We start from the raw sequence: 15202 nt of genomic DNA, 5'->3' as shown, positions 1-15202 counted from the left end.
CCCCACAGTAGCATGATCCTGGGGATCACATTGCTGCTTTCCCCTACCCCGCCCCTTAAAGAGAAAGGGGCAGGGGTTCTCAAGCTGGTGGGTCACAACCCACCAGTTTGAGAACCACTGATCTACAGTATACCTCTCTGCATATCCATCGATATAGATATGAACACTTCAGTAGAGAGAGGAAATTGGGGAGCGGTACAACAATATTAATCAACAAAGAAGAATTACCAGGATCTCACCTTACTCAGATTTACTGTATAGTTCAGTATCCTTTCAACAAGACTCTTTTCCAGACCAAACTGTGATTCAAGATCCGTCTTAACAACATTTGGGTTCCACACAATATCCCAAAGAGAAAGATTATACAGCAAATCTGCAAGAAGGAACAATTTGGTCTATGTTATGCTTTCCTTCCATTTCTCATAACTCTCATGCAGTAGGACACAAATACAAAAAGATATGGTAAAAACATGGCTTGAATGTTACAGTCAGATCCATGAATCCATAAACTTCAGCCTATATGACGCTACATTTGAAAGCTTGTTCTAAACTCCCCTTTTCAAAGGAAGCTCCTTCTTGGAATTGCTTCCCTGATAGTGGCATCAAAGAGGAAGGTGACAACTAGATGCATGGCAGGAGTGAGGCAGGAGGAAGAGTCTTGGTACCTAGGGCTCAAATCCTATCCAACTTTCCAGTGCTTATGCAGCTGTGCCAACAGGGAATGTATTGCATCCTGTGCTGGGGGGGCAGTCACAGAGGCCTCCTCAAAGTAGGGAACATTTGTTCCCTTACCTTAGGGCTGCACTGTGGCTGCATCAGTGCTAGAAAGTTGGACAGAATTGGGCCCTTCATGTTTTTGCTTCAGGTGTCAGAAAAGTTAAAGGTAGCTCTCTGTTAATAAACAGTTCCACTACCTGACATTCCTACTGATAGGAGCAGAGTGGCACAGTGGAAGAGAGAGAATGGAATCAGCATCAGGCAGATATGAAACCACACACTAGCTAGAAACACCTAGTATGGACACAGGCACTGAAAACAGGAGCCCCCATAGAGTGCTACCATCAATAGCCAAACTCTTTCACAGGGGCCTTCCCTGACCCCAATACTACCCTACATTCCACAGCAGCAAGAGAACCAAGCCCTTTCCTCCTTGATCGTTGATCAGGCTCTTACCTTTTAGTGCAGGGGTGTCAAACAGAAGGCCCGGGAGCCGGTTGCGGCCCACGGAAGCTTTTATCCTGCCCTCAGGCTCTCAGCTTCTGAGCAGTGCTGAGGTGTTACTGCCGTAAGGGCAGCCCACATGAAAATTGGCTCTCCCATATCTTGAAATATGATCAAGATTTGTGTATTTTCTCTTCTGTCATTTGCAGCTAATGAGTTACGAAGTGAGAAAAAGTGCTTATTTTTTATTATGACCTATTTAATGACATCACTTCCTGCCTAATGACATCACTTCCGGCCCTCAGTAGCCATCATGAATACTATTTGGCCCTTAGTATTAAATGAGTTTGACACCCCTGTTTTAGTGTATCATCTGGCCCACTGCATACAACTGTTAAGCACACCACTTCATCTCTTTGGCTTCTCCTGTTACCAAAATATGCACTTCCCTCACCCCACATTAGAACAGGCCTCATACAGAATTGCTACTGTGATCATGTGGCTTGGTTTGGTAAACAAACTAAAAGCAGACAGCAAAATGGCTCTGCTCCTGCCATGAAACAGCATGTGCCAAAAGCAGTGGTGCTGCACCATTTATCTAAATTAGTGAGCGCTATTCAGCATGTGGTGTTGAAATTTTGAGCAGCCGAGTGGACTGGATAAATGAGTGACTGCTAAGAGAAGGATGAACACCATGGACTCTAGATTACACTACTGCATGCCAATTTTCCAGGAGCATTTCTCAGTCTTTTTTTTTCTAGTCTTGTTTATGTAGATGCTTAAACATTTTCAAAAGAGAAAAAAAAAACTTCCTTGTACAGTATTGCAAACAAAACATAACTATAGAAAAACAAACACATTACTACTGACACATCTAGTTTCTTTGGGTCCTATTTTGCATAGTGGCCCCAATATAATCAGGCAACCTTGTAAATAATTATTTAGCGGGCAGTATTCCCAGACCGCAGATGCCCTCTGATAGACTTTGGGCACAATCCAAACCTGCTCTGGAGCAGGCAAGCCAGGAGGCTTGCACTGCATCCAACGAAGGTTCATTGGCTACAGCGGCTCAGCCAGCGGGAAGGGGAAGCTCTTCCCCTTACCTGTGGGTAAGGGCTGCTGGCCCCAATGGGTCTCCTCGCACCTGCACCACCTCTGGAGGTGACGCAAATCCGAGGAGAGCGGAATGGCTTGAAGCCACTCCATTCTCCCCAGAAACGGGGGTTGGGATCTGGCATAACCGCCAGATTCCCGCCCCACCCCCGGCTCCCCACACGCCCGCCTTGGGGCCACCCATCGCCCACCCTCCCCCCGCCCAGAAACACCTCCCTCCCGCCTCCTCCACGCCCCCCCACGGCTACCTTTGCTGCTTGTGTCGGCGCGGGTGCGCTGACACAAGCAGCGGCGAGGAAGCCGCCGCAGAGGCTTCTGCTGGCCTCCGTGCATCGGCACATCTAGATGCGCCAATGCATCTTCCTTCCACAGAGGCACAAACGTGCTTTACAGCACATTTGCACCACTCCTGGGGCACTTATGCCAGCCTAAGTGCGGGTTAGGATTGCACCCTTTGACAGCTGGGGTGTAGTGGATGGGAGTATTGGGCAAAGACCAGCAAGACCCAAGGTCAGTTTCCTGCTCAAGCTGAAGCTCACTAGATTATATTGTATAGGAAAGTTACTGTTGCTGAGTCTAACCTACCTTCTAAGGGCAAACATGCAGCCTTCCAAGCTCAAGGATCAACCTGCTGTTTGATCCTATACCAAGGATCAAACTGAGGGCGGAATCCTGACTCGCCCTTGGGCCAGCGCAAGTACCTTGCACCAGCCCAGGAGGGTTGTAAACATGCCATAAGGTATGCTTGCACTTTCTTGAGTTTCGGCTGGGCTGGCGTGTGGAGGCACGCCAGACCGAGGAGGCTGATTTCAGCTGCACCACCTCTGGAGGTGATGCAAATCCGAGGAGAGTGGAACGGCTTGAAGCCACTCCATTCTCCCCAGGAACGGGGGTTGGGATCTGGCAAAACCGCCAGGTCCCCGTCCCACCCCCAGCTTCCCACGCGCCTGCCTTGGGGCCACCTGCTTCTACTTGCAGGTGGAGAAGCTGTTGATTTTGCTTTCCAACTGCTGCCCTTTGCACCATGCTGAACCTGTTCTAGAAACTCCTCTGCCTTTCATGAACAGCATTTTGGGTGGCACAAGGGCCTGTAGGGAGAAAGGGACCAGAAGAATTCTGGCGTGCACATGAAGCCCTTGGGATCTTGCCCTTTAAGTCCCAATAATTCTTTGAAGCAAAATCTTGTTAAGTATCAAGGGACAAAAGTTAATGTTACTTGCAAATACATAAAACTACCAATGGGTTCCTTCCTCCCTTTCCCCTGTGCAGCTTTTGGAAGGAGAGATGTGAGATTTTGGAAGGAGAGATGTGAGGGGGAAGAGCTGTCTAACACTTTTTCCATCCACCACTACTTTGTTTTACGTTGACCCCTCTCAAAGTTGCTTTTTAAAAAAACAAACGACTATTAGGGTTTGCACATAATTATATACATTTGCACATAATGTTTATTTCTGCTTTCACTATCATCTTGCCTCAGAGAAAGCGACAATTCAAAACCTACAGCCTGATCCTAACCAGGCATTTACGATAGTGGAACACAGTTCCGCTATCATAAATGGATATATGGAAGCACACACAATGCACCTCTGGCAGCCATTTTTTTAACTGCCACCACAAACAGCGGTGCTGCCAGAGGCTCTTTGCCAGAACCAGCAACATCTGCCACCAAAAGGTAAGCCAGTGGCAGGGGATAGGCAGAATGGGGTGCAAATTGGGGCCTCCAGATGTTGGTGGCAATGGCTCTGCCAATTAACTCCACTCCTGTTCAGCCTTGACACCCCCCCCCCTTGGCTCTTCTAAGACTTGTGCCAGTCAACGAGTTGGCACAAATCCAAGTAGACCCATAGGAGACCAAGATGGAACAGAGTAAGATAAGTGAAACTTTATTTTACTTACCTCTCTGTCTCAACATGGTCCTTGTCCACCCGCAGGATTCAGGTGAGTCTGTGCAGACACCACCGCACCCTGCAGCAGGCATTAGTTAGGACTGGGCTGTTAGTCTGCCAGAATATTTAATCCAATTTACTCATTTATTTTTCAACATTTATACAATGCCCTTCCTCCTGGTTCCTTCTCTGCCATCCCATTTTATCTTCATAACAACCCTGTTAGGTAGGTTAGGCTGAGAGACAGTGATTGGCCCAATGTCACTCAGTAGGCTGAACAGGGATTTGAAGTCAATTGTTTCCATTGAGAACTGCCCTGAGCCTTTCCAGGAGAAATGGCAGGGTATAAATATTTTAAAAATTTTAAAAAAATTAAATATTCATGCTGAATTGCTATGCTAGAGGTAACCAGGGAACTTGAGAAGCACACCAGCAGTTGAATCACTTATACAAAGACAGCAACCTGGTTTTTCATTGGCAGTGGTTTGCCATGATAAGCACTTCAGGTTTAGCATGATACCAGCAAAAATTCTGATCATTTTGATGGGTAGCACATATGTAGATGAAGAGTTTGCATGTTGCAAGAATCCTAGGGATGCCCTGTCAAAAGGAAAAGAGGCCATCCAATGTCAGAGATGGAGGTCAAGTTTTGCCCTCTTTGCAACAGTATCTCTAAACCTGAAATTGCACTTTTCTGGGCATAAAGAGTGTGAGCAGTGAAGGACAAATATAGGAAAAAGTAAAGGGGTGAATTCTGGGGAACACAATTAGAGATGGAGTTAAACCTGCTCCGAGGGATATAATCCACTAAGAAACAATCTGCAAACTCCCACCATCTATATAGCCCTGTCCTGGGTTTTGTTTCTTGGGCAAGTTCAAGTGGGACATAACACTGAGAACTAGCTCTATAAATAAATAGCTTCCAGTTTCAAATGGAAACTGAAAACTTTGGAGAAGAGACAAGGAAAAAAAAAACAGAAAATAGTTACATACCGTCTGCATTCCAGGTCTGCAACACTGCAACCGTTACATTCAGTCCTATTTTTATGGCTTCATAAAATTTTTTGTTCGATGGCATTACATCTAAATCTTCCAAAATTGCTAAGGAACTTAACAGAAAGAATCATTTTTTTATGAACAGAAAATGATATTACAAACTTTGAACAGAAAAGTATGAGTGACATACGTTATACTGTAAAATCCATCCTAAGACAATTAAACATATCTGTCAAAGTGTATGCTGATGACACTTCAGAGGGCTCGTTTAAGCTTTTCCAGGGCACTGGAAACTGCCTGGCATGCAGGCACAGGTTTCAGCTGGCAAACTGGTTTGACTGAAGACTAAGATGAGACGTATACAAAAAAGAACATGTGTACCACAAAGAATAACTACTCTTGCAATGCCTCCTCAAGGCACTGAAAATATTTTGTCTGTACATAGCCTTAGTGTTTGCTTCCTTTCACTGCCAGTGCACACTGTCGGAAATGTACCATAAGGCATGTTTGCGAGCCCTTACCACAGGCCCAGCACCAGAGCTAGCCCAGCTCAAGCTCGCTGCCCAGTGGTCACCGCCCAGAGGTTGCCAGGGCCACCTGGCAGCAGAGAGGAAAGTGAGGGTGTGGGAGAAGGTGGGGAGGAGGCCGTCTGGGGCAGGGGAGGCAGGGAAAGGCAGATGGAGAGCAGGGAGGAGATGAGGCGGTGGAGGGAGCGGGGTGGGATGAGGGCGGGACTGGTTGCACACTAGATACCACACCAGTCATTAAGGTGCCACGGCAGCTCAGAATTGCTGCCCGCCACTGTGAAACCATTTGAGTTATCAATAACCAGCTTAGGAAACTGAAAGTCATTCAACAAATTGTGAGTGCATAAGATTTTGAATAAATATAACTCCCTGAACGCCCCCCCACACAAACACACAATTCGAAGTTTCAGTCATTCCGTTTTTTTAACTTACTTTTGAATAGTCGTCAGGAACTTTGACAGATACTCGATTCCATGTTCTTGAAGACTTCCTGTCTCAAGCCATGGCAGTGAGTATAGCAGGTCCCAGACATAGGGCTGATGATGGAAGCTTTCCACTTGAGAAATCATTGCCTCCGTTTCATTCAAGTTCATCTTATTAACAAAACGGCAACATTAACAACAACAAAAAAGGGTCAAAGGTAAGAGTGTGGCAGCAAGCAGAAAGAAGGACAGCATGAGATGAACAGCAATCCGAAGAAGAGGCCATAGAAAGGATGGTGAAGCAAAACAATCTGAGAAATTTGGCCTAGCACTCATTCCTCGCTCAGCTCCAGGCTGTCTTTATGGCACATTCCCATACATTGGCCCGCATGTTTTGAAAGTCCCTCCATACGAAAAAATTCTCTGCACACAACAATTAGATTCCAGGGATAAGTTCAGGTTAGAACTCTTCCCCTGAGCCCTGACAGGTGAACCCCCACCTTCAGTTCAAACACAGCTTTATCTCCTCACATGTATTTTGGTCCTAGATTTGCTGTGTGAAGAGGGACATAAAGACTACAGTTGCTTAGGAATCACTCCTGGAAGCCCATCTAAACAGATAAAACGCCTGACTTTTCTTTCAGAAAACCTATTAGTCTATGAACCTACAGCAAAGATGAACTCCGCTACAGTCCAGTACAGAGTTGTAATATTTTCAATCCAATTTGAAAACAAAAACAAAGAACACTTACACCTAAGAACAGCGAACTGTCCGCAGGATCTATAAAAAAGAAAATATATTTCTTTTATTTTTTTTCAAAGGTGAGGTTGTCATTCACAAACTTTTTTTGTTTTTTGCTAAGTATCCCTTAAATATTTAGCCCCCTTCCACTACCTACTAACCCATTCACATACTTTCTTCCAACCATTATTTGGGAATCTAAAGAAATATTTTTTCCCAGTCTGTACCTATACCACCAAACTAGAAACCCCCTCCTCCTCTCAAACAGCTTTATGGAAACATGTGTCAGTATATTAACACAAAATTTGGACAAAAAAAGATGAGTTTGGTTGGCAGCCTATTTGTCAGTTTGTGTGGGCTTAAAATCCACCCCATCCTAAGACCTTAGAACAGGAAAGGTGAGGTGAGTATTCTGCTCTATCTCTGGTCACCAAATGCCAGTATGAATAGAATTGTCTTACAAACTTCTAGAAATATGCACAAACTCAGACTTTGGTGAGTCTCTAGCGCAGGGGTCTCCAAACCCCGGCCTGGGGGCCAGATGCCAGTCTCTGATCCCCTGGAGGCCTCTGGCCCACTCAACTGAACACCACTGGAGCTGTGCTCAGGTCACGTCCAGAGGGTGTTCTGAGGGCCAAGGGGGGTTGTGTGCAACTTTCCCAGCCCTCAGTACTCTTTCTAAAGGCCTAAAAACATCACTTTCTGGTTTTCCAAAACACCCAGAAGCAGGGCCTCGGAGAGGAATTTTATCAGGGAGTACAGAGTTTCTTTTGGGCTCCTTCCCAAAGAGGGACAGGTGAAACAGAATGGGGGGGTGGCAGTGGGGGCAAAACAGGCAGGGGGAAAGTGGCAGCAGCTGGAATAGTCTTTGGAGTCCAGGTCTACTAGTCTTCCCAATGCAGAGCTCAGGTCTGCTTGCCTCCCTGGTGTTGGCAGGTAGATACAGTAATACGGAAAACCAAACATACTGCTACGTCTCTCTAAAATCTTTCAAATATAGAAAATCATTGCAGGAGGTTAGTACCATTGTATTTATGCTCACACTAGAATGGAAAGTGTCCTGTGTACACCAAAACCGACTTCTGTAGCAGCTGTAGTCCTGCAGATGTGTCGCTGAGCTCCTATACACTCCTTCATGGTTAGCAAATCCACAAACCAAAGAGCTACTGTAGCAGGTGAGTTTCCTCCCAGATGTGAGACTGTTAAGGAATGTATGCAATCCTGGGCCTCGTGTGTATGGCAGTAATTGTGGCCATGTGCCCACGGTATTCTGCGTGGGCAGTGAGATTGCAGAATGTAAGATCCAAGGAAATTTCTAGGCCCTTTCCTTTGGCTCCTGGGTCCTCTTCCTGACCCTGGGCCCGGGTACAAATTACCCCCTTTACGCCCCTCTCCTAGGCCTTGCCCAGAAGTAACTTTTTGTGCCTTTTGAAGGTGTTCTGAAGGTTGGGGAAGTCTCCCCAGCCCTCAGAACATGCTCCGGGTATTTCCTGTGATGCACTGATTATGAGTTATTTACTTCTGTATATTTAAGTAAGCTGCTTGGGAGGCAGGGAATTAGGGGTTGATTTGAGCATGTGCATTATTTCTGTGGTGTGTGTTGGTGCTTGGAGAAATCCTGGAAATTTGAGCCCATTCATTCATTTATTCATTCATCTAAATTCCATCTCTAATGTATTTATTTAAATTTTATATTTAAAAAAAAAATCCAGCCCTTGACACTGTGCCAGATATTTGATGCAGACATAACATATGGGTTATATCAGAATGCCAGAAGCAAGGGAGGGCACCAGGATGAGGTCTCTTGTTATCTGGTGTGCTCCCTGGGGCATTTGGTGGGCCGCTGTGAGATACAGGAAGCTGGACTAGATGGGCCTATGGCCTGATCCAGTGGGGCTGTTCTTATGTTCTTATGTCCTCTGGCCAAAAGGTTCAGAGACCCCTGTTCTAGTGGAAGAAAAAGCTGCTGGAATTCTGGAGTAGTGTTCACTCAGTGACCCACCCCACACCTCATTAGAAGGCAGATCGCAGCATTTCGGTAAGGACACTGGTACAGTGGTGGCATGACCAGGAATGCTGGCTCGAGTCTGCCACTGCCTCCTCTGCACAAAAAGAAAAAACTGTTTTTGGCGCAATTTTTTCCAATGCAGAAGTGCAGGCCTTCCATGTTTGATTGACAGGTAAGTATCTTCTTTCCAACTGCAGTGGGCTGAAGGGAGGCAGTGGTGGTAGACTCAGGGTGGAGGTCACCCCAGATCTGCCACCTTCTTGCTCCCCTTGCAATCCGCCACTAATTAAACCAATACCACCTCACCTACTGGATGAGCTGCCCCTGCTCTGGTATGCTTGACCAGTATTTTTTGTGGTAGGGTTTATGTGCCTTCAGTGGCTGCCCGAAAAGGAGAGCAAGCAAAACTCTTTTTTCGCTTGGGTAAAGAGACAGGGGAGGAGTAGAGTGGGAAAAGCCATGACTGCTGCTGAAAGACAGGGAGAGTTTTGGCGTGACAAACTGACAGCACTGTTGCTTACTCCAGAGTTCAGATAATGATACAGATAACAAGTACAAATAACCCCTGCTGACTGGGTAAGAGGTAATTTTTCAAGTGGGTGCTAAACCTCTTTTATTTAAGTAGGGAGAGAGTAACTGGCCCTCCTCACCCCAGCAGTGTCTTTTCTTTTTTTTTTTTTTTTTTTTATTTACTTACTTTAAGACATGGGTACAGGAAAAATCACAAACATATATGTACAGGGTAATACACAAGGGAAAAAACACCAGGAAATCACAGAACTGTAGCCGTTACTCTTATGTTTCCCTACCTATCATCCTTGAATAACTTATTGTTTATCTAACCACTCATACAATGGTTTCCACAATTTCTGTATTCTCTCTATTTCGCCATCTCCCAATCTTTCCGTCAATATATCTATTTCAACCATCTCATATAATTTCTCAATCCACATCTCTACAGTGGGAGTATCAGGGTTCTTCCACAATCTAGCATACACCAATCTCGCTGCAGTAATTGCATACAACAAAATATGTTTAAGATCATTGTTATAACTTTCAGGAAAAATACTCAAGAGAAACAGTTCTGGTTGGAAATGTATTTCACAATTAAAAATAATTTGAATAGTTCTATATATTTTTTGCCAAAAATTTTTGGCCTTAGGGCAAAGCCACCACATATGATAAAAAAAACCTTTCACCTCTTTGCATTTCCAACACTTATCACATGTGCCGGGATACATTTTTGCTAATCTATCTGGAGACAGGTACCATCTATAAAACATTTTGTATATATTTTCTTTCATTGTTACTGCCTTAATTATCTTCATATTTCTCTTCCAAAGCTGGTCCCAATTATTCATTGTTATATTATGTACAATATTTTTTGCCCATATAATCATTACCTCTTTTACCGATTCGTCTACCATTTCCATACTCAACAAATATTGATACATCCTTCTGATATAATTTTGCTCATTTGATAAAAATATTTTATCAAATTCCGTCTCCTCTGGGTAGATTCCTTCTTTTTTATCTTTCAACCATCTTGTTTTAATCTGTAACTCCGTCAACCAATCCAGTTCAATCCCTTTCTCCCACAATACCTCTTTTGAGTACATAACTGCTTTCTCATCTAATAATTCATCATATCTCCTATTCTGTGAACCTCGCAACCACATTGGCCTAGTATCAATTTCTAACAGTTTCACCCATCTTGGAATCTTCTCATAAACTTTATATCTGATTTGTTCCCAGACAAACAACAATGCTCTTCTTATCAGATGTTGTTTAAAGTAACTATGATATTTGGCTTTATCATAAATCAAAAAGGCATGTGGACCAACCTGCAAATCGTGTAGTTCTAATTTTAACTCTCTAGATTTTTCGGCTTCTGCCCAATCCTTTATCCAATTTAATGCCGCTGCATAGTAATAAATTTCCCAATTTGGCATTCCGAAACCAGCTCGTTCTTTCACATCTTGTAATAATTTCATCTTTATTCTAGCTTTTTTCCCTTGCCAAATGAAATTAGCCATCATTTTATTCAAATCTTGAAAGAACACCTTTTTTAATAAAATTGGGATTGTCTGAAATAAGAATAATATTCTTGGCAGCACATTTGACTTAACTGTTGCTATTCTACCCAACAATGATAAATTTAATCCATTCCATCTTTTTATGTCTTTCTTAATCTCCATCATTAACTTTAGATAATTATTTTCCATCAACTCACTACATTTATCTGATACAGTAATTCCCAAATATTTAACTTTCTTTGTGATATTAATACCAAATTCCTGTAGTTGCTGTTTCTCTTGTTTTCTCATATTTTTCACTAATATTTTCGTTTTATCATAATTTATCCTCAATCCTGCCATTTTACCGTATTCTGTCAGATTCTCTATCAAATATTTTAAAGACTGGGTTGGATTCTCCAAGATAAAAGTGAGATCGTCTGCATAAGCTTGAATTTTAAATTCTTCATTTTGGACCTTCACTCCCACAATTCTTTCATCTCTTCTTACTATATTATTTAATATTTCCAGAGTTATAATAAACAGTAATGGAGATAGAGGGCATCCTTGTCTTGTTCCCTGCTGGATTTCTATCATTCTTGTTATGTCACCATTTATCTTTATTCTTGCCGTTTGTTTGGTATATATCTTCTCTATAACCCTTATAAACTTTGGCCCAAAGTTCATCTGGTACATTTGTTGAATCATAAAGTTCCAATTTACTCTATCAAATGCTTTATGCGCATCTACGAAAATTAATCCTAATTTTTTCTCTGAGTGTGCCTCAAAATATTCTATTATATTAATAATAACTCTCACATTATCTTTTAAGTGTCGTTTTGGCAAGAAGCCCGTTTGATCTTGGTGTATTATTTGCAGCAGAACTCTCTTTAATCTTCCAGCCAATATTGATGCAAAAACCTTGTAGTCTGTATTCAAAAGAGAAATTGGCCTATAATTTCTAATTTCTTTCTTTTCTGTTCCTTGTTTATGTATTAACGTAATTAAAGCTTCTGTCCATGAATCTGGAATATTTCCTGTTTCCCATATATCATTAACCAGATTCTTAAATGGTAATTGTATCGTCTCTTCAAATAATTTATAATATTCTGCTGGAATGGCATCTGGTCCGGGAGCTTTCTGATTTTTCTGTCTTTTGATTGCTTCTGATAGTTCTTGCATGGAAATTTTTTGATCTAAAATTAGTTTCTGTTCTGATGTCAATTTTAGCATATTGTTTTTTAATAAATAATCCATTTGCAGGTCCGGATCTACATTATATTTCTTGTATAATTGTTGAAAAAAATTTCAATAATAAGTTTAACTTCTGAGGATTTGTATTTCTCAATTCCATTTTCATCTATCAAACTATTTATAAAGTTCCTCTGTCGTTCTTTTTTCAGTCTGTGTGCCAGCCATCTTCCAGGTTTATTAGCGTTTTCAAAATAATTCTGTTTAATTAATCTTAATTTTCTCTCCATTTCTTCCGTTTGTATGATTCTGATCTCATGTTGAAGTTTCTGTATATTCGCAACTAATTCCTCTCTAGATGGATTTTCTTGGAACTCCCGCTCTTTCTTCTTTAATTTTAAGGTTAGTTCTTTGATAAGTTGGATTTCCTTCCTTTTTTTCCTTACTGAAAATTTCATCATAATTCCTCTAAAGTACGCTTTACTTGTATCCCAAATAATTTGTGGTTTCATTTCTGGATGATTATTTATTTTAAAGAACCAGCTCATTTCTTCTTTAGCTAAGTTCACAAAATCTTTATCTTTCATATCAATAACATTCAATCTCCAGAGCCCTTTCCTCCGAGATCTATTAAATTTTAAACTAATTGGATTATGATCCGCGAAGGTATTTGGTAATATTTCTGCTTCAAATGCTTCTGTTGTTGCTGTAATCCAACACATATCTATTCTTGACCATACTTTATGTCGTGTCGAAAAATAAGTATATTGCCTTTTCTCTGGATTTTGGACTCTCCATGCATCAATCAAATTAAATTCTTCTGCCATTTGTAAGAAAGATTTGGGTAGATTACCTCCTTTTTTTTTTCCTTTTAACTGATCTGTCTAGGTTTATGTCAAACGTTGAGTTAAAATCACCTAACAAGATCAAGTCAAATTCATTTAGAGTAGCCAATTTTCTATGTAATTTTTCAAAAAAATTTTCACGAGAGTCATTAGGAGCATATATATTTACCACCAATAATTTCTTTTCAGCATATGTGATTTCTACTATCAATATTCTGGCATCTTCATCTGCATAAATCAATTTTGGACTCAACCAAGGTTTAACATATAAGGCTAAGCCTTTTTTCTTCCTTTTTGTTTCTGCTGTATAAAATAGTTCACCTAACTTCTTATTTTGTAAAAATTTCCAATCTTTTTTCAATATATGTGTTTCTTGAATTGCTATTAGATCTTTATGCTCTTTTTCTAACTGATGAAAAATCCTTTTTCTCTTTCGTGGTGCGTTTAATCCATTAATATTTATGGATAAAATCTCAAGTCGGGTATCTGCAGCTATCATTCTATATTTTTCCTTTTTATTTTCACTTCTCTTCTTGGTTGACATCTTTGTTGTTTAATTTTAATGGTTTCTTTCTTTTCAGATTCATCATCCTGCTCCTCTTCCTCTTCATCTTCTTCTTCCCCTTCTGCTTCTTCATCTTCTATGCTGTGGTCCAATCCTACTTCTGATTCTTTCTCTAAGGATGTTGTATCCTCTAGAGATGCTTTAATTTTTCCTCGATCATAGTTATCCTTTCTTGCATCTTTTGGTAGTTCTTGTTCCTCTTGATCTCTTTGCACCGTCTCCAAGAAGTTTCTCATTTTCATTCTTGATGTTATACTATATCTTTTCAGTTGATATGTAAAGACTAATCCTTCTGGGAGTAACCATCTATATCTAACATTCTCTCTTCTCAAAAATGATGTAAGAGTCCTATATTGTAATCTCTTTTGTCTTATGCTCCATGGTATTTCCCTTAAAATTCTCACAGGATTTCCTCCAACCATTAATGTTTTCTCCATCAGTGCTTGTTGAACCATATCTCTCACCCTTTTCTGTGTAAACTTCAACATTATTTCTCTTGGTAGATTGTGAGCTTTTGCATATACAGATCTAAGTCTATACACTGCATGTAATCCACCTTCTAAAAGTTCTGTTTCAAACTCTGTTTGTTCTCCCAACCAATGAATCATTGTTGCTCTGATATCTTCTTGTTTTTCTTCTGGATAATTCTGAACGCGGAGCATGCAGCCTGCCTGTTGAAGCTCCAGTAACATAATGCTTCTTTCCAGGACTAAATTGCGCTGATCAGCAACCTCCACGCATTGAGTGAGCTGTTCAATCTTTACCTGGTCTTTTTTTGCTTGTTCTTTCATCTTATTGATCTCTATCTGGTTTCTATTGACCTTTTTACGTGTTTCCTTCGCCATCTCATCCATCTCCTTCAGTTTAAATGATAACTGGTCTAGTTTCTCAGTCAAATTTTTATCTAGATTAGAGATCTGTGTTTTCATCTGTCTGGACTCTTCGCGGATCTCTCTGAGAACATCCATAATTCCTGCTTGGTCCTCTTTCTTTCTTTCTGTACTCTTCTCAAGGGTTAACATTGTCTGAATGGAAGTACTGGTATTTGGTGAGGCTTTCTGAGCTTTTAAAGACTGTTTCCTAGAATATTCCATTGTACATTGAGATAAATAAAAAATAGACAGGGCATCCAAAATAATATATCCCTACAAAATAATTTCAATTGCTCTTATACCAATAACTACCATGTCAATTCCATAAATCAAAATCTCATTAAAGCTTACAATATTGATTTCTCAGCATTAACACTCATTAATCTCCAACACAGACAGTCTTTTTAGCATTCCTTCATCCAGAGTCTTCTTAAAGGAGACACACATACACACACAAATCAGTTATATTTTTTTCCACTAGATGTCTCTCTACTTCATGGTATCCTTATCCAGTGTTTGAAATGTCCCTTACAGTCTGTAGATTATTTTTCCTTACTTATTGATTGCAGCTTAAAAAGGCAGCAATGCCATCTCAGCAGGTCGCTCTGAATTTCCCAAAGTTGTTGTTTCCTTAATTAGTCTTATCTTTAGTCTTTCAAATTGTAAATCACAGCGTCTTTGATGCGGGTTTCTGAGGGAACGCCATCTCTTCAGCTCCTCCTCTCTCCACCAAGGACAAATTCCCTCAGTCTATTAAGCAACTGTATCTTCTAAATAACCCGGTCTTCAAAGATATCAAACTGGGAGATTACTCACTCCTTGACTGAAGAGTTGAGAAACGGCCCCAAACGTTTTTTCT

General features: G+C 41.2%; 1 protein-coding gene across 1 annotated transcript in view; it reads right to left on the bottom strand.

Moving 5' to 3' along the window:
- Positions 1 to 14565, bottom strand: part of ABCA13 (ATP binding cassette subfamily A member 13) — a 256616-nt gene extending 242051 nt beyond the window's left edge. Inside the window, exons 1-4 of the mRNA XM_066629193.1 lie at positions 13876 to 14565; positions 6116 to 6276; positions 5154 to 5269; positions 240 to 373 (exon numbers count right to left, since the gene is read on the bottom strand). Coding sequence (XP_066485290.1) covers positions 240 to 373; positions 5154 to 5269; positions 6116 to 6276; positions 13876 to 14565 — 1101 coding nt within the window. The remainder of the gene's footprint in view (positions 1 to 239; positions 374 to 5153; positions 5270 to 6115; positions 6277 to 13875) is intronic.
- Between the last annotated feature and the right edge of the window lie 637 nt (positions 14566 to 15202).

This window comes from Tiliqua scincoides, chromosome 5 (assembly GCF_035046505.1).
Source record: "Tiliqua scincoides isolate rTilSci1 chromosome 5, rTilSci1.hap2, whole genome shotgun sequence".
In the NCBI taxonomy this organism is placed as follows: domain Eukaryota; kingdom Metazoa; phylum Chordata; class Lepidosauria; order Squamata; family Scincidae; genus Tiliqua; species Tiliqua scincoides.
This window is presented reverse-complemented; position numbering and strand designations above follow the sequence as displayed.